This window comes from Bos grunniens, chromosome 3, assembly GCF_055505025.1.
Source record: "Bos grunniens cultivar Pamir isolate PY7600 chromosome 3, Bosgru_T2T1.0, whole genome shotgun sequence".
NCBI classification, from domain to species: domain Eukaryota; kingdom Metazoa; phylum Chordata; class Mammalia; order Artiodactyla; family Bovidae; genus Bos; species Bos grunniens.
Window position 1 is genome coordinate 69,325,347 of NC_141167.1, and position 24,826 is coordinate 69,350,172.

Below are 24,826 nucleotides of genomic sequence, written 5' to 3' on the forward strand. Positions count from 1 at the left end.
GAATGGCACTGAAACATGTATATTATCATATGTGAAAGAGATTGCCAGTCCAGGTTTGATGCATGAGACAGGGTGCTCAGGGCTGGTGCACTGGGATGACCCTGAGGGATGAGATGGGAGGGAGGTGGGAGGGAGGCTCAGGATGGGGAACACATGTACACCCATGTCCGATTCATATCAATGTATGGCAAAAATCACTACAATATTGTAAAGTAATGAGCCTCCAATTAAAAAAAATTAAAGAAGAAATATAAAACCTAAATGATGAGTTATAAAATATCACAGAAAGATCTGAGTAGATGGCTAGAGATATCATACTTTTAGATTTCAGTACCGAGAAAGAAGAATTCTTCCACAAACTAATCTATAAAACCAATTTCAAAAGGCCTTTTCCTAGATCTTGACAAACTGATTCTAAAATTCATAGGGAGGAAAAATGCAGGAATATTCAAAATGTTTTTTAAAGAACAGTAAGAATGGACTTGCCTTACCAGATAACAAAACATGCAATAAAATGGTAGTAAGTAAAGCAATGTGGTATTGTCATAGCAACAAAATAAACAGACTAACAGCAAGTGTCCAGAATCACACCCTTAGGAATTTAGTTTATGTGAAGATGGCATTCCAAATCAATCAGCAAAGAGAGAAAGACAACACATTTATTAAACACTCCTGACTGTCTTTCAGGGATGAAATATAATTAAATTCTTAATTCATATCACACATAAAAATTAACTCCAAACCTATGAGAAGCCTTCAGATAAAAATCAAATGATTTTAAAGTATTAGAAGAGATGATAGGAAAAGTCCTATGATCTTAGGATATGTGGCAGACTGCTTTATCTACGTAACACTCATTTTCTATTTCCATCTTAATAGCAGAATCCTAATTTTAATAAAGGCACAGTAACAACAAGACATTTCTCTGTCTCCTTTGCACTTGGCTCTAGCCATGTACTCAGTGTGAAAGTGTGGGAAAGCAAGGCAGAAAGACAGGAATACAGATCTGAAAATTTTTTAATATAATTTTTCACTCATTAGATTAACAAAACTTCAAAGATACAAAACAAGTATTGGGAGGATGTATGGAATCATTCTTTTTACACTGTGGATGACAACTGTAAATAGAAGCTTTTTGAATGCAATTTGCATTAAATATTAAATCTTCTCATGTATATCCTTTCACCTGGAAATTCTTGAAAAATATGGCATAAATATAAAGAAGTTCATTTCAGCCTTATTTGTAATAGAAAAAATTTATAAGCCATCTAACTCTTCATCAATAAAGGAATGGTTAAAAATTACAGTATGTTCATACTATAGAATACATTGCTGTTAAAATATACATTGGTATTAAAATAAATGAGATTAACATGTGTAGGTACTGATATAGAATCTTCATATCACAAGAGCAATAATTACAGTAAGATCTTTTTATATACAGACATAACATGTCTATTAGCACATATTAAATATATATGTACTAAATAAATAGAAAGGAAATTGGAATGACCCACAGAAAACTACTGATAATAGTTACTTCTGGGGGTCAAAGGAGACCTGATTTTTTGCTTTATAAATTTTAATTTTGAATCTTTAAAAATGAATCTATGCATTATTTATTATAAAGGTGATTTATATAAGAATTATATAAGAAGAAACAAATATGAAAAGAAATCACTGATTTGGAAACACATCCTATAAGTTCATTGACAAATACCAATCAAAGAAAACAGAGCTAATCCTGAAGAAGATAGACCTCAGAATTATGAAAAATTAAAAAACAGTGATAAAGGGCAGAAAGTTGAAGGATAAAATTTTAAAATTTTATACACCAATACAGTATACTAACGCATATATATGGAATTTAGAAAGATGGTAACGATAACCCTGCATACAAGACAGCAAAAGAGACACTGATGTATAGAACAGGCTTATGGACTCTGTGGGAGAGGGAGAGGGTGGGAAGATTTGGGAGAATGGCATTGAAACATGTGAAATGTCATGTATGAAACGAGATGCCAGTCCAGGTTCAATGCACGATGCTGGATGCTTGGGGCTGGTGCACTGGGACGACCCAGAGGGATGGTATGGGGAGGGAGGAGGGAGGAGGGTTCAGGATGGGGAACACATGAGAAATAAATAAAAAAAAAAAAATGCTATCAGTTCTTTGAGTCACTGCAGACTATTAATAGAAGCTTCCACTATCTCTGGAAAAAAAATAAAATAAAATAAAATAAAATTTTAAAATTAAGAGGATTAACACCTGGCTGTAAAAGAACTGATCTGATATTCAGCAAAGTAATAAGAATATGAGAGAGACATGAAAGTGGTAAATATTAGCCTTCATTACCCACCAAAAGACTGTACATTTTAGATTAAGAAAATGCCTCCCAGACAGTCACTCTTCCTAGTCAAGTAGTGACATAAGGTGGAAAATTACAAAAGGAAGCTAATTTATGATACATATGTGAGCATGTGTGCCAAGTTGCTTCAGTTGTGTCGACTCTTTGCAACCCTATGGACTGTAGCCCTCCAGGCTCCTTTGTCCATGGGACTCTCCAGCCAAGAATACTGGAGTGGGCTGTCATGCCCTCCTTCAGGAGATCTTCTTGACCCTCAGGAATTGAACCCGATCTCTTACATCTCCTGCACTGGCAGGTGGGTTCTTTACCACGTGCGCCACCTGGGAAGCCCTATGATACATATAGAAATAATTAGAAAGTCATGAATTTTAAGAATCTGACAGTCCTAATCAAAAGAATGCATGATCCAATCTAAGGCAAGGTGTAAGTGAAAGCATTAAAATTGCAAATATAGTGTTCCCAACAAGATGCTTGTGCAAAAATACCTTGATTTAATTTGACTCAGTAGTTAATGCAACAGGGTATATTGAGAAACCCATTGTGACACTCAAGAGACCTAGATTCTAATTCTACAGCTGTCCTCAGTATAGCACCATAACCTCAAGCAAGTCAGAACTTACCTAGGCATCACTTACTTCATTTGTAAAATGAGAGGATTTGGGTACATGATCTCTAAGTTCTGTATGATCTCTAGGGATATTTAAATTTCTAGAGAAATATGGCTAAGAAACAGAACACTAACTTCTGCCCTCCAAGCTATAGATCTGCCTGAGGAATAAGTATACAACAGTGAGAAGTTTGTTTCTGAGATGTCAAGGTATTTGGGAGATAAAGTTCAATAAGACTTTAGGAAGTATCCTAGAGAAAGAGTGACTTCCTTTAGCTAAGGAGACAAAAGGAAATTCTTTGGCCAACTGGTTTTATTGAGCCCCATGAAAAAAAATCATTTTTACTTGAACTCACGTGGTCTAAATCAAGTTGATTAACACTAAGATATAACTACTTAGAAAACCAAGCACTTGGCATCTAGAAAAAGTATCATTGCCTGTGTGACTGCAAACCCAGTAAAGTCATTACAAGCTACAATGTAATTTTAGTTTACTCTTCCAATTACTCTCCTCTATACAGACTTCCCATTGCTGGCATAACAGTCACCCCATTATCACATATGCATTCCTTCACTCAGGTTATTTCTTTTAATATGTCTTTCCAAGGCAATGGCACCCCACTCCAGTACTCTTGCCTGGAAAATCCCATGGACGGGGGAGCCTGGTGGGCTGCAGTCCATGGGGTCACTAAGAGTCGGACACGACTGAGCGACTTCACTTTCACTTTTCACTTTCATACATTGGAGAAGGAAATGGCAACCCACTCCAGTGTTCTTGCCTGGAGAATCCCAGGGACGGGGGAGCCTGGTGGGCTGCCGTCTCTGGGGTCGCACAGAGTTGGACACGACTGAAGCAACTTAGCAGCAGCAGCAGCAGAACATCATTAATGTTCTACAGACACTTACTATATGTGTTTTCATACCGTCAATTATTTTTATACACATGGTTCTCATTCAAGCCAACTTGAAAGTTCTTGTAGATGAGAAGCACATCTTCTTTCTATTGTCTACCATGCCTCAACAGATCACACTCTCAGTGTTTGTTGATTTAAAAATTCACAAGTTATCTTTTTAAATTAAAGACTTGGGAGTTTGGAGAAATTAATTTTACATCTGCATGCTGACTCCTCATTCTTATGTAAATGTTCTTTCTTTGTATTAAGGAAACAAATTCAAAATGTTTTAAACTTATAAAATACCTTCATAAATATGAATCATGGACAAGTAATCAATATTTTAAGACATTTAACAATTAATTTTCTTTACCAATTTACTTTCATTTCTCTTGTTTTAATCCTTCCTTCCATTGGAAATCTGGAAATAAACAAGGCAAACTTTTATTATTATTACTTATTGTAGCTGAATGAAACCTTTTTAAAAATTATTTAAAACATTTAATTTCTGTACCTGATAGTTGTCCGATTTGGATCTTTGTTCAAAGTATTCAATGCTTTCTTTTCATTTATTCTTAATTGTACATCTAGAAATTCCTTGCAGCTGGCTATCATTGTGACCTATAAAATTTCAGCATTTGTTCATTTGGTTATGTCCATTCTTTACTTCTTTTCTCTCATTTATTTTTCTGTACTTATTTATTTTTAATGCTGCTTTGGGACATCACATTTAGCACATTTTGCCTCTTTAAGGATTCATTCATTCACTGACAAATATTTACAAACACCTGTTATATATGCCAGACACTCTGCTACACACTGGCTCTATACCAATAAGATTGTAAAGATTAACAAGATGAAATTTAAAATATTCAGCCTAGCATGTACCATATGATAAGCACTTAATAAATGAAGATTTCATTACTACCACTATTACTACTGTTATATTATTGTTCAGGCTTCTATAGTTTGCAAATGGTTATACTTACTGAGGATAATTTTTTAATGAAAAAGAATGATGTTGGTATAAAGAAATTTGTATTCAAGAACCTACCTAATTCTCCCAGATGATTTTGAGCAAAGCACTCTGCTTTGAGTTCTCACACCTGTAAAATGAAACTAGCACCTTTTCTAATTCTAATTCTCTTTTACACTTACAGAACTCAAAATCAGATGGGTTAATGTTAACTCTTGATTTCTTCTCAGTTAAGAATAATATTCAACACAACACTGTAAATCAACTATACTTCAATAAAAAGTAAATTAGAAGAGTATTTACATGAAAATACAAGCCTTCTACTCATCAATTTTTGTACAATTTTTAGTATCAATATAATGATCTTATTGCAATAATCAACTTAGATATTTTAAATAGTTTAAATTTGAGAATAAATATAAAAGTCATGTTTCATGTTCATATTTCCAGTTAAGGAAGGAAGGAGCAATATAGTTACAGGTGCCAAAAATATGACTGTGCTTTTATTCACTGCTGTAGCTACAAAGGTACCCAACTGGCAATATTTTAGGATAGCCTGTTTTTAATTCCCATTTTCTCCAAAATTAGTTATTTTTTCTGGCCTATCACCAATACTATTCTCTTTCTACAGTTATTGTTATCCTGATGCAAAGGATTTAGGGAAGAGTTGCAAGTAAGAGGCATGTGTCTTTCATTCATGGCAGACTTTCCTAATATATCATGCCACACCATCTTGGAATCTTTCTCAACATACTATATTTGGTAGCCATTACCAAGGTAATCAGAATTATCACATAAGTTGAAAGGTAGCTGCTATCCTTTCTTCGGGTATGTATATAAATTTTCTTAGCCCTAATACAAAGATGCTGTTGGAAATATATTCTAAGGAGTAATATTCCATATTTTACAATTAAAGGCAAATAAAGAGGAAAATATATGCACTACTAGAAATGCTTTCTTTTCTGCTCATTTATTCTTAAATTTCAGGAGATATACAAATAAGTTGTTTCCCCCAATACTATTTTATACTATATCACAGTATACTTATTTTCTTGTGAAAATTAATTTACCAGATCTGATAAAGTTTCTTTTCCACTCATTGTACAAAATTTCTTCACTGTCTCAAATGTAATATAATACCAAGCCATCAATCTTCCTGCCTCTGTAGAGAGAGATGGAAAAAATAAACATTCCGAATCAGCTGATACAACTTGCATTTTCATCAGTTTAACACATATTTCTTTAGCTTATGACCAACCTAGATAGCATATTCAAAAGCAGAGACATTACTTTGCCAACAAAGGTTCGTCTAGTCAAGGCTATGGTTTTTCCAGTAGTCATGTATGGATGTGAGAGTTGGACTGTGAAGAAGGCTGAGCGCCAAAGAATTGATGCTTTTGAACTTTGGTGTTGGAGAAGACTCTTGAGAGTCCCTTGGACTGCAAAGAGATCCAACTAGTCCATTCTGAAGGAGATCAGCTCTGGGATTTCTTTGGAAGGAATGATGCTGAAGCTGAAACTCCAGTACTTTGGCCACCTCCTGTGAAGAGTTGACTCATTGGAAAAGACTCTGATGCTGGGAGGGATTGGGGGCAGGAGAAGAAGGGGACGACAGAGGATGAGATGGCTGGATGGCATCACTGACTCGATGGACGTGAGTCTGGGTGAACTCTGGGAGTTGGTGATGGACAGGGAGGCCTGGCATGCTGCAATTCATGGGGTCACAAAGAGTCGGACACGACTGAGCGACTGAACTGAACTGTGCCTTTAATAGCATCAGGTACAAAAGACACCACTTAAAATTCTTCAGCATTATTTTAATGAAATTGGAATTTGAAACTAAATTGTTTTAGAAATAAAACATTAGGTTGGCTGAGGGTAGGAGGATGGGCAGAGTGAGGATAAGTAATTGATGAAATGGAATTCATTTAAAAGGTTACTGGCTTCAATTATAAGTTGTCAAAAACAGCACAAAGAATTTCAAGTCTTGTGAACACACAGAAAACAGCTGAGAAGAGGAAAATGGTATTCTGCTTCTCAAGGTAAGGTCTATTATTTACCTATGTGCTACAGGTTTTGCTGAAGAATAAAGAATGTGACATTCCATCACTTAGAGCCATCAAGAACAAGGTACAGTGGACAGAACTTAGACTCAGGAATAGCCACTTTCTCAGTTAGGAGTCTAGTGAACATGTTCAGCCAAAACATGAGTAATGTAGTGGTTCATAAAAGTGAGATTCTAAGAGCTGTATGTGAGACAGTGAGAATATGACTACCAAGGGAACTAGTATACTTTATATTTGAAAGTGAAAGTTGCTCAGTCTTGTCCGACTCTTTGTGATCCCATGGACCATACAGTCCATGGCATTCTCCAGGCCAGAATACTGGAGTGAGTAGCCATTCCCTTCTCCAGGGGATCTTCTCAACCCAGGTCTCCTGCATTGCAGGCGGATTCTTTACCACCTGAGCCATGCTCCTCTTATCCTGTGCTGTATTGTGCTAAGTTGCTTCAGTCATGTCTGACTCTGTGTGACCCTACGAACTGCAACCCACCAGGCTTCTCTGTCCATGGGATTCTCCAGGCAAAGAGTACTGGCGTGGGTTGCCATGCCCTCCTCCAGGGGATCTTCCTGACCTAGGGATCGAACCCGTGTCTCTTATGTCTCCTGCATTGGCAGGCGGGTTCACCACGAGTCACCTGGGAAGCCCCTTCTTAGCCTAGATGTTTATAAATTACTATAGGGTATCTCCCCACCTGATCTGCCTCTTGAGAAATTTGTATGCAGGTCAGGAAGCAACAGTTAGAACTGGACATGGAACAACAGACTGGTTCCAAATAGGAAAAGGAGTTCGTCAAGGCTGTATATTGTCACCCTGTTTATTTAACTTATATGCATAGTACATCATGAGAACTGCTGGACTGGAAGAAACACAAGCTGGAATCAAGATTGCCGAGAGAAATATCAATAACCTCAGATATGCAGATGACACCACCCTTATGGCAGAAAGTGAAGAGGAACTCAAAAGCCTCTTGATGAAAGTGAAAGTGGAGAGTGAAAAAGTTGGCTTAAAGCTCAACATTCAGAAAACGAAGATCATGGCATCTGGTCCCATCACTTCATGGGAAATAGATGGGGAAACAGTGTCAGACTTTATTTTTTTGGGCTCCAAAATCACTGCAGATGGTGACTGCAGCCATGAAATTAAAAGACGCTTACTCCTTGGAAGGAAAGTTATGACCAACCTAGATAGCATATTAAAAAGCAGAGACATTACTTTGCCAACAAAGTAATGTCTAGTCAAGGCTATGATTTTTCCTGTGGTCATGCATGGATGTGAGAGTTGGACTGTGAAGAAGGCTGAGTGCCGAAGAATTGATGCTTTTGAACTGTGGTGTTGGAGAAGACTCTTGAGAGTCCCTTGGACTGCAAAGAGATCCAACCAGTCCATTCTGAAGGAGATCAGCCCTGGGATTTCTTTGGAAGAAATGATGCTGAAGCTGAAACTCCAGTACTTTGGCCACCTCACGCGAAGAGTTGACTCATTGGAAAAGACTCTGATGCTGGGAGTGATTGGGGGCAAGAGGAGAAGGGGACGACAGAGGATGAGATGGCTGGATGGCATCACTGACTCGATGGACATGAATCTGAGTGAACTCCGGGAGTTGGTGATGGACAGGGAGGCCTGGCGTGCTGTGATTCATGGGGTCGCAAAGAGTCAGACACGACTGGGTGACTGATCTGATCTGATCTGATCTGATCTCCCTTCTGGAGAAAATGAAAGTTTTTGAGAAAAGGCTTATATTTGCTGGCTGATTAGTAAGAATGAAAGTTACCTAGCTAAGGTATATAAATAACCTAGAAATGAAACTATGAAGAAAATGAGTCAAGGGAGACAGAATGGAAAGAATTTTAAAAGAATTGCAAGTGAAGAGAGAAAATAAAGAGACAACTCGCTATCAATATAGGTTTTGAATGATAAATATTTTCATAGTAGCAAATATAGGGTATTTCAAAATAAAAGTCATAGAGTTGGAGTGAGGGAAGGGAACTAGAGGTGATGAGAATACACCTCTCATATCTCCTACTGCAAGAAGTGCTCTGATGGATGGTCCCAGCTGCTGTGTTCTGAATCTATCACTATGTACACACCAAGATTACACTTCTCATGAGATGCTCTAAACAAATGACCGGGCATGGCAGGAATATTAAGGTAGACCTTAATGGGACTCCTTGGATGGGCAACTTTGAATTGAAGATTCCCCATCAACTTTGCCGAATGGTCTTAGGACTGCATTGCAGGACAAAATTCTCCTTCCTTTTATCTTTCCTTCCTTTCCCCCTTCCTTCCTTCTCTCTCCTTCATAGAGGTAAGATTTGCATCCCAGTTGAATGACTTTCTGTGCTTTTTGCAGTTACTGTCCATTTTCATTAGGTTGTTAATCCTTAAATTTGCACAAAATAAGACTTGGTCTTTTGAGCCCTTCTTCCATATACATTAGCAGGCAGAAGAGCTAAAAACCCAGACAAGAACACAAGCATACAGATAAAAATACCTAGATACTTGAGTATTATGATTACAAATTAAAAAGGCAAAAGCAAGAAGTAGAATTACTGGAACATATAGACTAAAATTTAATTTAAAAAATACTCAAAGAGATAAAAGAAAATAATAGCAAAGGATCATGAAGTCATAAAAAAGAATTAATTAGAAATAATATGTAAAGAGCATCCACCCACATTAATAGTAGGCTTAGTAATCATGATGGCAAAACCACTTCAGCATTCTTGCCTTGAGAACTCCACGAACAGTATGAAAAGGCAAAATGATATGACATTGAAAGATTAACTCCCCAGTTCGTTAGGTGCCAGGAAGCCTGGCATGCTGCAGTTCATGGAGGCATGAAGAGTCAGACATGACTGAGGAACTGAACAACAACAACAAAGTAATTATGAACCAATCCCTCTGCTGAAGGCAACCAAATCAGAAAAATGAAATACATGAAATATCTTTTACTAATCATCAAAGAACTAACATGATATTTATCTGGGAGGGAACTTAAAACCAAAAGAATAAGCACACTCAAAACATAAAAACTGACCACATACGGGTCCATAAAACAAGTCTCAACAAATCTCAAAAGACTGAAATCATACAGAGAACATTATCTGATACAAAGCAACTGCATCACATGTCAAGAACAGTAACAATGAAACTGCTGCTGCTAAGTCGCTCCAGTCGTGTCCGACTCTGTGCGACCCCATAGACAGCAGCCCACCAGGCTTCCCTGTCCCTGGGATCCTCCAGGCAAGAACACTGGAGTGGGTTGCCATTTCCTTCTCCAATGCGTGAAAGTGAAAAGTGAAAGTGAAGTTGCTCAGTTGTGTCCGACTCTAGCGACCCCATGGACTGCAGCCTACCAGGCTCCTCCGTCCATGGGATTTTTTAGGCAAAAGTACTGGAGTAACAATGAAACTAGAAAAGAAAAATAATTAGAAAACCATCAGATGTACAGAAGTTACAAACCAGATTTCCAAATAATCCATAAGTCAAAGAAGAAATAGTGGAAATTAGAAAATAAACAAACTGATTGATAACAAAACTATTACAAACCAGTTAATAAAAATTCTTGTCCTTAAATACATAGTATTCCTATATTTTTATGTAAACCTTTATTTCCTATAAATACATAGTATATGCATTCCTATAAATTCTCATATAAAACTGCATATGAAAAATAACAATGCTTATGGAAAAAAAGTATTGAGGCAAACAACAAATTCATACAACATTGTATCAAAGAACTAACCTAAATAATCCTAATAAAAATACTAGCACAGTTAAAAATACATGTTAAATTCCTCATAAAGAAATACGTACATAATGTATATATAACACTGTGTGTGTGTTTAAACTAACTTAATGGTTTAGGGTGTAACAAGAGTTGAGGATGCTGAGTTAATAAACACAAAGGACAAAATATCCAATGATTGGGAATTGCATAATATATGTTTTCAAAGCAGAATATATGACCAACCTCAGCACAGAGGAGTATGTAAAAGGGCATAATGCACAATAATTCTTCTGAGAATTCAGCTGCATTCAGCTAGAAAGTATATTTTATGTTAAGCTGCTGTGATGCTAAATTTTATGTGTCAACTTAACTGGGCCATAAGCTGCCCAGATACTTGGTCAAATATTATGCTGGGTGTGTTTGTAAGGATGTTTCTGGATAACATTAACATTGAATTGATACACTATACACTGATAGAACATTAGTGTTCTTTGCAATATTAATGGATATTCCATTTAAAAGATTTCTCTGGGCAAATAAAAATGTAAAAACCCTAGGCTAACTAATTTTGGCTCTTTCTTACTGCCTTTCTTCTTAGCACATTTAATATGTCATTGAACCCCATGATTTTCCTAAAGAAGATAGTTTAGAGTAAAACTGCATTCTCTATTTCAGTTTGGAATCTCTTCCCCACACCTTCAGAATACACATTGAGATAAACTGTGAGTATGACACAAAGATCTGAATAGATTTTCACTATACTATTTATTGAAATATCACTCCCAGGGCAGTAGTTCTCAATTTTATGTGCAAAAAATGCTTCCAGGGTTCAAGCTTAAAATCTAAATTCCCAGGTGTTACTCCTAGAAGTTGAGGATTTTAAGTCTGGAGTAGGGCTCATTAGTTTCATTTTTAACATAACAGCACTCTTAGATGATTTTGAGAGTAAGTAGTTAACCCAACCAGACTTAGGAAACATTACCCTGCTATGTGATAGGGAATATTTTCAGCTCCAAGACTGGATTGTCCTTTTGGACACATCCTGCCTAGTCATGCAATGAGTGAGGAATGAAAGACAAACCAAAGACATCAAACATTTTATAATTTCAGGCTTAACAAACTGGTTAGGCTATTGAGAAGGAGGGGCAAGTAGAGATATTTTCCTAACCTTGGACAAAAGAGAGCAACAACTCACGTTTTCAGAATTTTTTTTCCTATAAATGTTCATTATCCCATTTGATCATCATAACAACCTAATAAGGTAAATATATATATTATATATTCTTGTAATATATATTCTTATTTTGCAGATATATATTGGTACTAAGGCTCAGTGAGTTTAAGGTCCCAGCTAGCATAGTGGCAGAAATGGAACTGAAATCCAGGTATTTGAAACAAAGATTTTATGTTCATATCATTGTACAATATTCCAGGTCAAATTAACGGTTATATGCTTCCAAGTGTCAAATTTCATGTCACATATGTAAGAAAAGATTTCCAATAGAAAATTAATGGTCAAATGTTATAGTAAAGGTAAAAGACCTAGATCAAAACCACAATTACATAATGACTATAGCTTAACCTGTGAAGGTAAATTATGTTTTCAAAGAAATTATCATAAACTGAGAATAAAGGTCCAACATCTGCATGTTTAAGAAGCCCATAGTAAGGCAAAAAAAGTCAGCAAACAGAAATTCATTAAAGAAGCAGAAAAAATAGAATCAAAAGCAAGTTAAAAAGAATAAAATTAATCAAGTAGTATTCACTGATGATGGAGAAAGACAGCAAATAGTATATATATATCATTTATTAGGTATGTTTAAAGGCAGAAGAAATGGTATCAGTGGATTCGAGAAGTTCCACAGGGAAAGAATGACAGTGGGAATAAGATTCTTGAGAATTAAAGTATATAAAGAATAGATGATGAAGTTATATTAGTTTTCCCTCCTATTGTATAGCACAGGGAACTCTACTCAATACTCTGTGGTGACCTAAATGGGAAAGAAATCCAAAAAAGAGGGAATATATTAATATGTACATGTATAGCTGATTCACTTTGCTGTACAGTAGAAACTGAAATATAACATTGTAAAGCAACTATATGCCAATAAAATTTTTTTTAAATAAAATGACAGGGTTAAAAATAAAAAAGGAAGAAGTTATATTAGTGATTCTCATGCCTCCTCAGTGAGACATCCTAGAATACAAAGAAGGTAATTCTCACAAACAGATTTACCAGAATGAAGACCACGGGAGAAGGAAAAAAATGTTATAAATCTGTGGCTGAGAGTTAGGGAGCATGACACAAAATCATACATTGCTATGGTATGGTTGCAAGTACATAAAAATGCGTTTAAAAATAGAAGGATACATGCAAAGTTAGATAGTCATATATTGATTTTTTCAAACTTTTCTATGCTTCCCAATTTTATTAAGTAAAGTACAATGAAGTCGATATTTTTCCCCAAGAAACTTCTAATCGTGTGTGCTAAAAACTACAAAACACTCTTTCTTGCTTCTATTATACCCTATATAGAATCAAAAAGAGAGAGGCAGAGACAGAGAGAGAAAGAGAAGGCACCTAACTAACCATCTTCATAAGCCTTGTTTGAAGAAGTAAGAATTGGTAAAATGTTAGCTACAAGAGTTACAATGTCACTGAAGCAACCCAAAGATTTGAACTTTTCAATCCTCTGCTGCTGCTGCTAAGTCGCCTCAGTCATGTCCAACTCTGTGCGACCCCATAGACAGCAGCCCACCAGGCTCCCCTGTCCCTGGGATCCTCCAGTCAAGAACACTGGAGTGGGTTGCCATTTCCTTCTCCAATGCAGGAAAGTGAAAAGTGAAAGTGAAGTTGCTCAGTTGTGTCCGACTCTGCGACCCCATGGACTGCAGCCTACCAGGCTCCTCTGCCCATGGGATTTTCCAGGCAAGAGTACTGGAGTGGGTTGCCATAGCCTTCTCCGTTATATGTAACTTAAAAAAAAATTCAAACATGTACATGACTAAATAAATGATAGGTACACTTCCTCCATGAAATACTGAAATGGATGTTAAAATGATTTCAAAAACAAGCAATGTGAAAAAGTGTTTATGACATACACTAAGAGAAATACACAGGATACAAAATCGTATACATATTAGGATTGCAATTGTAAAAAAAATAGGGAAAACATTGGAAGCAAATCCAAAATTATTAACTGAATGGTTCTTTTAGGATACTGAGATTATGTTTTCCCCCTCATTTTCAAGTTTTCCATCATGTTGCCACATAAGTCACCAAAGTTAGTGAACAGAAATTTAATGCCTGTCAAAAAGGCAGCTCTATAATCTTATAAATAGGAATCATATAAATTTATCATGCTAATAATGATGATACCCTGTTGAGAATTGAAACCCCAATTTAATTTTACCATCATCTAAATTTTAGTGGAACAAATGTTTAAATTTAGTCTTAATTGTTAAATTTACTAACAATGAAAAAATTACCAGTTGGTTTGAAATTAATATCTTCATCCATTTTTATCAGGTTCAGAGATGACAAATCATTCAGATTCTTCAAACATAATTCTGTTCAAATATAAAAAACATATTTTAACTTTAATAAAATAAAAAGGCAATAAAAAAACAGAATATATTATTAAATATTCTGAAGTCGTGTTTCTGTGTAATTTTTCTGGGAAGAACTGTAATTCCTATTTAAGTGGTAAAAACAAAACAAATGAAAAAAATCTCATTTAAACAAAAGAGCCACCTAATATGCTGAAAAATTTTTTATAACAGTAAAAATAATAAAAATAACACTCAAGTGATAACATTTACAACTTAAAATGATACATCTGTATTATCTCATTTAATCCTCAAAAAGACCTGAATGAAATTGAAGCTTTCAGTTCAGTTCAGTTGCTCAGTTGTGTCCGACTCTTTGCAACCCCATGAATCATAGCACGCCAGGCCTCCCTGTCCATCACCAACTCCAGGAGTTCACTCAGACTCATGTGCATCGCATTGGTGATGCCATCCAGCCATCTTATCCTCTGTCGTCCCCTTCTCCTCTTGCCCCCAATCCCTCCCAGCATCAGGGTCTTTTCCGATGAGTCAACTTTTCACATGAGGTAGCCAAAGTATTGGAGTTTCAGCTTCAGCATCAGTCCTTCCAAAGAACACCCAGGACTGATCTCCTTTAGGATGGACTGGTTGGATCTCTTTGCAGTCCAAGGGACTCTCAAGAATTCTCCAACACCACAGTTCAAAAACATCAATTCTTCGGCACTCAGCTTTCTTCACAGTCCAACTCTCACATCCATACATGACCACTGGAAAAACCATAGCCTTGACTAGACGGACCTTTGTTGGCAAAGTAATGTCTCTGCTTTTCAATATGCTATCTAGGTTGGTCATAACTTTCCTTCCAAGGAGTAAGCGTCTTTTAATTCCATGGCTGCAATCACCATCTGCAGTGATTTTGGAGCCCCCAAAAATAAAAGTCTGCCACTGTTTCCCCATCTATTTCCCATGAAGTGATGGGACCAGATGCCATTGTTTTCTGAATGTTGAGCTTTAAGCCAACTTTTTCACTCTCCACTTTCACTTTCATCAAGAGGCTTTTGAGTTCCTCTTCACTTTCTGCCATAAGGGTGGTGTCATCTGCATATCTGAGGTTATTGATATTTCTCCAGGCAATCTTGATTCCAGCTTGTGCTTCTTCCAGCCCAGCATTTCTCATGATGTACTCTGCATATAAGTTAAATAAGCAGGGTGACAATATACAGCCTTGACGTACTCCTTTTCCTATTTGGAACCAGTCTGTTGTTCCAGGTCCAGTTCTAACTGTTGCTTCCTGACCTGCATATAGGTTTCTCAGGAGGCAGGTCAGGTGGTCTGGTATTCCCATCACTTGAAGAATTTTCCACAGTTTATTGTGGTCCACACAGTCAAAGGCTTTGGCATCGTCAATAAAGCAGAAATAGATGTTTTTCTGGAACTCTCTTGCTTTTTAAAAGGCTATGTAAAACATGTGAGATATGTTCCAAGAATAAAGAGACTGCAAGGACCTGAAGTGGGAACAGCTTGATGTGGTTAAGGAACAGCAAGATAGCCAATTTGGACAGAGTGGAAAAAAGGAGGGGAAAGTGACAAGAAATGAAGTCAGAGAAACAAACAGGCACAGGGATATCAAACAGGACTTTGTGGTGAAGATTTGCATTTTATTCTAAGTGTGATGGTAAGGCTGCTTCCCAGGTGGCGCTAGTGGTAACGAACCCTCCTGCCAATGCGGGGGACCTAAGAGATATGGGTTCGATCCTGGGTCAGGAAGATCCCCTGGAGGAGGCCACGGCAACCCAGTCCAGTATTCTTGCCTGGAGAATCCCAAAGACAGAGGATCCCAGCTGGCTACAGTCCATAGGGTCACAAAGAGTCAGACACGACTAAAGTGTTTAGCAAACACACACATTGGTAAAGCTACTGGAGGATACAGAGCAAGAAAATATAACCAAATTTAGGAAACAGCATAATCTATGCTAAGGATCCTTCCTAAGAAATTTAAGGCAGAACTCTAAGGAAACCAAAACATTCTATCCAGTTACATAATAAATTCAGCTATTCGTTATAGGGGAAAATTAGTCACTCTATAATAACTGAAAATAAGACAAATACGAACTGTTAAGAACAGTTTAGAAAAGTTAAATCATTACAGCTACCAGAATATAGCAAGATATTTCTTGGTAATATTTCATGAATTATTTCTCATTTCATGTGTATTTGCTCATTTTGATTTAAAGAAAGTACGCCTTTATTTTTGTGTGTGTGTGAGGAAAAGTACGCTTTTAAAACTCCATTTCAAATTTGGTCAATACAGAAAGGATAATACAACTATTTTACAGATCTGTTTCTCAACAGCAGCATTATTAATTTAAGCTATCACTTATCAGCATTTTTAACGAAATATTTATTCTTTAAGAATGATAATTTTACTTCTTCATCCTTATCTCTGAATTTTTATTTGCCATATGTATATATCCAAGTAGAGAATAAATTAAAATTGGCTAAATATTTTTAGGGGTCTAACATTTTTTCTTTTACTGGAAGACAGTCTCAGCACAATGTAGAGGCAGCAATTTCTACTCCTAATAAATGCTCAACAATCTGTTATTTTCAAAGATATGTAATGAAATACTGAGTTCAAAAACGAAGGAATGAAAATACTCATTTCAAAAATAAGATAATGAAATTAACTGAAAACTAAAACTGAGGTTTGACAGGAATACTTTATTAGCACAGACTGGGATAAGAAGCCCACAATCAAGCTAAGCTTATATTTTCAATTAAAATTAAACTAGAAAAGGAAAATAAATAATAAAATTGTATATCTATAGTCAACATTGCCAAAGGCCAGGATCATTTTTAAAAACAAATTAATTAATGTCATACAAAGGAAGATATTCTGATAAAATTAATAGATTAATTCAGAAAAAAAAGTATATGTGTAAAGCTTTATTTACCTGTGAAAAAAGAAATCCATATATTTTTTCTGCAAATAAAGTAATTTTAAAAAATATTTTACTGGACTATTCCTAGTTTTACAACAACTAGACCTTTTCATTAAAATTTATAGAATATAATTTTTTAGAAGGAAATGCATCTAACCTTGTAATTTTGATTCAATTCCATCTTTGTTCAATCCAGATGCAAAACCTATTTAAGTTATGAAAATTTATTAAAAATAAAATAGAATGAGATTTATTCATCCTTAGAGGCTTACTTTGATACCCCAGTTAACTAGAAAAGAGTAGTCTAACTAAATCTTAAATAGAAGAAAAAAGTACCTTAAAGTTAAAAAAAGGCTTAAACATCTATAGAAAATAACTATTGTTGTGAAATCCTTTCAATATCAAATGGCTTTCTTTTGTTAATTTTACTGTATAACAGTGACCAGGAATACTATATGTATTTTTTCCTCTTACAGATCTGAAACTTTTGAACCTGTGGAATTAGAATGGTATTATAGCAAGTCAGGTTTTAATTTTATATTCTGCAATTCCAAGTATTTTTACTTTATAATCTTTACCACATGAAAGAACCCTCTAGAAGCAACATAACCATAAATGTTAGCTTTAGAAGGAAGATGAAAATTCCAACAGCAACAATATTATCATATATTTTGGTTTGAACACTAGTTTGGACAAAATTCAAAAATTGTTTTTGATTTTAGCCACCAGGGAAGCCCTTTAACTTATTTTAAATAATTCTAAGCATTTTAAAAATTTTTACTGGAGACAATTTTTTTCTAAAAGGTCTATATTTTACGGTGTTGATTTCAAGCCTTATTAAAAGACTAGAAGTAAAACAGATAAAGATTTCTCATGTTTGTCTAATCTTGCCTCTAAATGTATTTGTTATAGTTGTTACTTTTATTTCTGCTACCTTTTAACTTCTATAATCTATTCTGTGACCTATTAGTAAAAAATAGGCCCAAATGGCTTGATAAAATTATTACTCTTCAAAATCAAAGTAACAAACCATAATGAGATGGATTTTTCAAGGCTCTGATATAAAGCAAGGTTGATCGTATCCATTCCAAAGCAATATTCACGTTTGTGATGGTATGCAATACTATCTCTGCATTTAAATGCTCAATAAGATGTCTGTGCAAACTAATGGGGGAAAAAAAACTTTTCATTAGTATTATGCATTTCAATGTCATAAAACTCATTGTTTAGAATAATATTTGATAATTTAATGATATAGTTGACTATAACTGAATACTATTGCTACTTTAATAATTCAGGAAAGTTAACTTAATTTTCAAAAATATGAGTAAACCTTAATGTCAGTTTAACTTTTCAAAAGTTACAGATTTCTTTCTACTCCATGACTCTAGAAAACAATATTGCTTAAAAAAAAAAAAGGCTGGGGAATAGATTACATCCTATTTTCCCCAGGAGTATTATAATCAAACACTTTACTACAAGGTCTCAGGGTTCCTGTCTTCTATTATTATGCAAATTTAAAGATGTGAAAATTATATTCCTCTCATTACTAATTTGGCCTTTATAACAAGAATACATGCAACTGCATGCTGATAAACAATGCTAAACAACTATTACACTGTCTTTTTCTAACTATTAATTTCTTAAAAGAATAAACTTTCTAACTAGGTTATTGAAAAATTCCAAGAAAATGGCCTTAGAAAATCCCTAATCTATTAAAAGGAAAAATACAGGATACATTAACATTATTTTTTGGAATATTTTACATATTACCTGCTTTCTATAGTGTCACTGCAAGCAAGCATTTGAATATACTTCTCTTTTGTGCTTAACCGAGTCATAATAACTGCAGTGGCTGTAGTGTCAAACTGGAAGAAAAGAAAAAGAGAGAGAAATTTAATAAAGAAAAGTATATGTTCATACCAGTTTTCTTCAATAACTCAAGATTTTCATTTTATATTAAACAATTCCCTGTCTTAAACAACAGGTCAAAAAGACCTTAAAAATGCTTCTGAATTGAATGTTAACTGAAAATTTACCTTAAAATCCTCCCAACAGTATAGACATATAAAAATACCACTTTGGTTGCAATATAACAATTTTGGCAATAGTAAAACCAAAACAAACTTAGGTAACTGGTTAAAAGCTGCAAGATTTAGTGTAATTCACATATAATCTAAATTATCCTATAAAAATTATAAATTTGTGTAACATAATATTTTGGTATTCTCTGAAAAGATATTCCTCCTAAATTTTACCTTAGTCCATATATGAATGACTTTTTTATTCAAGAATTTGTCAGATTAGGCCATGTTTTATAATGTATATGGGCTGATTTTTAATTGTCACAATATCTGGGGACCACTACTGGCATTTGTGATAGTATCCAGGGATGCTACATGTTCTGCAATGTACGAGTCCTATGGAATGAAAAACAGTCCCATCCAAAATGCCATTCAGTATAAAAAGCAAACAAAACAAAACAAAAAAATCCCCAAAGCCAAAAAAAAAAAAAAACCAACCCCAAAACCCTGTAACAGCATATACATTCACAGACTCAATCACTTATCAACAAGTAGGAGTTAGAGGGAGTGAAGGGAGTACTTGAGACTTGTGAAGGGAGTTATGTGGGACTTTGATGAGACTTGTTTACTTCTACTCCTCCATGAAAGTAGTAGATTTTCTTAGTTACATTTATTTTCAAACCTACTTTAAATGTGAAATATTAATCTTTTGTTTAACAAAGAATACACATTTCTTTTTGCTTTTTACACTGTCTTTATTATTTTATTTTTTTTCATTTTACATTGTCTTTAAAATGAATTACAAAAAAGTGAAATACTGTCACTTACTTGAGGTCGACCAGCTCTACCAATCATCTGTAGAATATCTGTTTCACTGTATTCTTCAAACATTCCTCCAGCATAATGCATTGTAGATTTTATAACCACTAGGTGAGCAGGCAAATTGACTCCCATGGCTAAGGTACTGGTAGTAACTGTATCAAATTAAAGAATACTACTTTTAAGTCATATAACTTTATTGTTTCAGGTAAAAGTTTTCTTATAAAAGAACATTTTTATAAATGTATAACAATAAAAACTTAAATATAGGAAATTCAGAATAAAAAGAAAGAAAAGAACATCACTATGTAAAATAATATATCTTAAAGCTGAAAAACTAATTCTTACTTTTCAAACTGCAGTATTTGCTAAAATAATAAAGAACTAAAACTGCAAGAGAGTTTACTGTAGCACATATTTGTATGGGTAGTTATAATTTAGATTCTTGGAAGAAAATAGAAATAAGTAAGAATACCTGAGTTTTTTCTTTTTTTCCCTTAAAATAGTTTCCAAAAGATCTTACAATATCCACAAGAATATGTTTTACTTACAAAGAACTGGTATATCTCCAACAGTAAAAGCTCCTTCAACTACTTTTCTATCTGACAGTTCCATACCAGCATGATGATAAGCAACACCATGTATTAAGATATCTACAAAAGAAAAATGTCATCTGTCATGTACTTTTAAAGTTAATTAGTAATTGGCTCCTTTTATCTATAGGTGAAAATATGATTTAGAAATTATCTCTAAACTTACCTCTCAGTTTTGAATCTTTTATGGAATATGCACACTTGTGTAACCTATTTAAAAAACAAAAAATTATTGAGTTTTTCCTATTAGCATCAAAAACTTGGATACTGTATTACTTAATTATTTTGAAGATTACAGATATCAAAATATGTTTATAACATCATTTTTCAAAAACCATCTTCAACAAGTAGAGACTACCTAACTTTCACACTGAGAAGTCCCTAATTTTACAACTAGGCAAAACAAAAACAGAAACCCCTAGATAATCCAATTTTTAAAAGGGCAGAGGACCTGAATAGACTTTTTTTTTCAAAGATGACATACAAATGGACAACAGGATAAGAAAGGTACTCAACATCACTAATCATTAGGGAAGTGCAAATCAAATCGACAATGAGACATCACCTCACACCTGTCAGAATGGCTATTATCAAAAAGACAACAAATAACAAGTGCTTGTGAGGATGTGGAGGGAAGGGAATCCTTGTGCACTGTTGGTGGGAATATAGCAAATGCAGCCACTATGGAAAACAATATGGAGATTTCACAAAAGTTTTAAAATAGAACTACCATACGATCCAGCAATTTCATTCCTAGGTATTTATTCAACAAAAATAAAAACACTTAATTCAGAAAGATATACGCATCCCTATGGTCATTGCAGCATTATTTACAATAGCAAAGATATGGAGTCAATGTGTCCAACAATAGATGAATGGATATATAAGATGTGGTATACACACACACACACACACACACACACACACGTGGAATATTACTCAGTAATAAAAAAGAAATGAAATCTTGCCATTTATTTGTAACCACACGGATAAACTTAGAGGGTATTATGCTAAGTGAAGTAAGTCAGATAGAGAAAAGCAAAAATTATATGATTTTCCTCTTATGTGGAACCTAAAAAGCAAAACAAATGAACAAACACAGAATAAAAATAGAGTAATAGAAACAAAACAAACAGGTGGTTGCCGGGGGAGAGGGAAGCAAAGAAATGTGTAAGGGAGATTAAAAAGAACAAACATACAGTTACAAAACATGAGTCATGGGTACAAAATGTAAAGTGTGGGAATACAGTCAATAATTATGTATCAATATTACCTTATATAGTGACAGATCATTATGACGATCATGACAATCGTCACTAGACTTATTATGACGATAATCTTGAAATGTATAGAAAACACCAAATCACTCTGTTGTAGAACAGGGACACTGACCCCACAGTGTTGAAGGTCAATTATACTTCAAAAAGGAACAAACAAATTCATGGAAAAAGATGGTGGGGAAGGGGAACTAGATGAAGGTAGTCAAAAGGCACAAACTTCCAGTTATAAGATAAACAGGTTGTTGTTGTTTTCAGTCATTAAGTCATGTCCAACTCTTTGAGACTCGTGGACTATAGCACATCATCTTCCTCTGTCCTTCACTATCTCCTGGATTGCTCAAATTCATGTCCACTGAGTTGGTGACACTATCTAACCATCTCATCCTCTGCCATCCCCTTCTCCTTTTGCCTTCAATCTTTCCCAGCATCAGGGTCTTTTCCAATGAGCTGGCTCTTTGAATCTGTTAGCCAAAGTACCAGAGCTGTGCTTCAGTAACAGTCCTTCCAATGAATATTCAGGACTGATTTCCTTCAGGACTGACTGGTTTGATCTCCTTGCAGTACAGAGGACTCTCAAGCATCTTCTCCAGCCCCACAATTCAAAAGCATCAGTTCTTTAGTGCTCAGCCTCCTTTGTGGATCAACTCTCATTTCCATGCATAAGTACTGGAAAAATGATAGCTTTGACTATACGGACCTTTGTCAGCAAAACAATGTCTCTGCTTTTTAATATGCTGTCTAGGTGTGTTATAGCTTTCCTTCCAAGGAGCAAGCATCTTTTAATTTCAAGACTGCAGTCACCACCAGCAGTGATTTGGGAGCTCAAGAAAATAAAATCTGTCACTGCTTTCACTTTTTCCTGTCTATTTGCCATGAAGTGATGGAACCAGATGCCTTAATTTTAGGTTTTTTTAATGTTGACTTTCAAGCCAGCTTTTTCACTCTCCTCTTTCACCCTTATCAAGAGGCTCTTTAGTTCCTCTTCACTTTCTGCCATTAGAGTGGTATCATCTGTATATATGAGGTAGTTGATATCTCTTCTTAATCTCTTCTGCTTCTGGTAGGTTCTTACCAGTTCTGTCCTTAATCATGCCAATCCTTACATGAAATGTTCCCTTGATATCTCTAATTTTCTTGAGATCTGTCTTTCTCATTCTATTGTTTTCCTCTATTTCTTCACATTATTTAAGAAGGCTTTCTGATCTCTCCTTGTTATTATCTGCATCTCTGCATTCAGATGGGTATATCTTTTCTTTTCTTTTTTTTTGGGGGGGGGGGTATATCTTTTCCTTTCTCCCTTGCCTTTTGCTTCTCTTCTTTCCTCAGCTATTCATAAAGCCTCCTCAGACAACCATTTTGCCTTCTTGCATTTCTTTTTCTTTGGGATGGTTTTGGTCACTGCCTCCTGTACAATGTTATGAATCTCCATCCATAGTTCTTCAGGCACTCTGTCTACTAGATTTAATCCCTTGAATTTATTTGTCACCTCCACTGTATAATCATAAGGGATTTGATTTAGTTCATACCTGAATTGCCTAGTGGTTTTCCCTACTTTCTTCAATTTAAGCCTAAATTTTACAATAAAGGAGCTCATGATCTAAGCCACAGTCAGCTCCAGGTCTTGTTTTTACTGACTCTATAGAGTTTTTCCATCTTTGGCTACAAAGAACATAATCAGTCTGATTTTGGTATTGATCATTTGGTGATATCCATGTACAGACTTGTCTCTTGGGTTGTTGGGAAAGGGTGTTTGCTATGACCAGTGTGTTCTCTTGACTAAACTCTATTAGCCTTTGTCCTGCTTCATTTTGTACTCTAAGGTCAAGCTTGCCTGTTCTTCTGGGTATCCCTTGACTTCTTTTGAATTCCAATCCTTTAAGATAAAACTATGTCTTTTCTTGGGGTTAGTCTAGAAGGTGTTGTAAGTCTTCATAGAACTGTTAAACTTCAGCTTCTTTGGTATCAGTGGTTGGGGCATAGACTTGGAGTACTGTGATGTTGAATGGTTTGCTTTGGAAATGAACTGAGATCATTCTGTCTGTTTTGAGATTGCACCCAAGACTGCATTTTGGATTCTTCTGCTGACTCTGAGGGCTAGTCCATTTCTTCTAAGTGATTTCTGCCCACAGTAGTACATGTAATGCTCATCTAAATTAAATTTGCTAATTCCCATCCATTTTAGTTCACTTACTCCTAAGATGTTTAATCTTGCCATCTTCTGCTTGACCATGTCCAATTTACTTTGATTCAAGGACCTGTATTCCAGGTTCCTAGGCAACCTTGTTCTTTACAGCATTGGACTTTACTTTCACCACCAGACACACCCACAACTGAGTGTTGTTTCTACTTTGGGCCAGTCGTTTTATTCTTTCTAAAGCTATTTATTAGTAATTGCCCTCCTTTCTTCCCCAGTAGCATACTAGATACTTTATGACCTGGAGGGGGCTCATCTTTCTGTATCATATCTTTTTGACTTTTCATACTGTCCATGGGGTTCTCCAGGCAAAAATACTGGAGTGGGCTGCCATTTCCTCCTCCAGTGGACCAATTTTTGTCACAACTCTTCCCTATGATCCATCCATCTTGAGTGGCCCTGCATGACATGGCTCATTAAATGTAGTTTCATTAAATTACACAACCCCCTTCACTGTGACAAGGCTGTAATCTATGAAGGGGAAGATAAATAGTTACTGCTGCTGCTGCTAAGTCGCTTCAGTCACATCCGACTCTGTGCGACCCCACAGACGTCAGCCCACCAAGCTTCCCGTCCCTGGGATTCTCCAGGCAAGAACACTGGAGTGGGTTGCCATTTCCTTCTCCAATACATGAAAGTGAAAAGTGAAAGTAATGTTCAATATGATAAATATAATTAACACTGCTTCATGTTATATATAGAAGTTGTTAAGAGAGTAAACCCTAAGAGTCTCATCACAAATGAAAAACATTTCTATTTCTTTAATTTTGCATCTATAGGTATGGATGA

At 35.4% G+C, this 24,826-nt stretch overlaps 1 protein-coding gene across 1 annotated transcript in view; it reads right to left on the minus strand.

Annotated features, from left to right (window-relative positions):
* The window catches only part of HFM1 (helicase for meiosis 1), a 110,523-nt gene that overhangs the window by 52,671 nt on the left and 33,026 nt on the right, over nt 1-24,826 (minus strand). The window contains exons 13-22 of the mRNA XM_086394430.1: nt 20,730-20,773; nt 20,522-20,623; nt 19,980-20,125; nt 18,901-18,995; nt 18,158-18,291; nt 17,285-17,332; nt 14,126-14,206; nt 5,913-6,004; nt 4,381-4,487; nt 4,240-4,287 (exon numbers count right to left, since the gene is read on the minus strand). Coding sequence (XP_086250556.1) covers nt 4,240-4,287; nt 4,381-4,487; nt 5,913-6,004; nt 14,126-14,206; nt 17,285-17,332; nt 18,158-18,291; nt 18,901-18,995; nt 19,980-20,125; nt 20,522-20,623; nt 20,730-20,773 — 897 coding nt within the window. The remainder of the gene's footprint in view (nt 1-4,239; nt 4,288-4,380; nt 4,488-5,912; nt 6,005-14,125; nt 14,207-17,284; nt 17,333-18,157; nt 18,292-18,900; nt 18,996-19,979; nt 20,126-20,521; nt 20,624-20,729; nt 20,774-24,826) is intronic.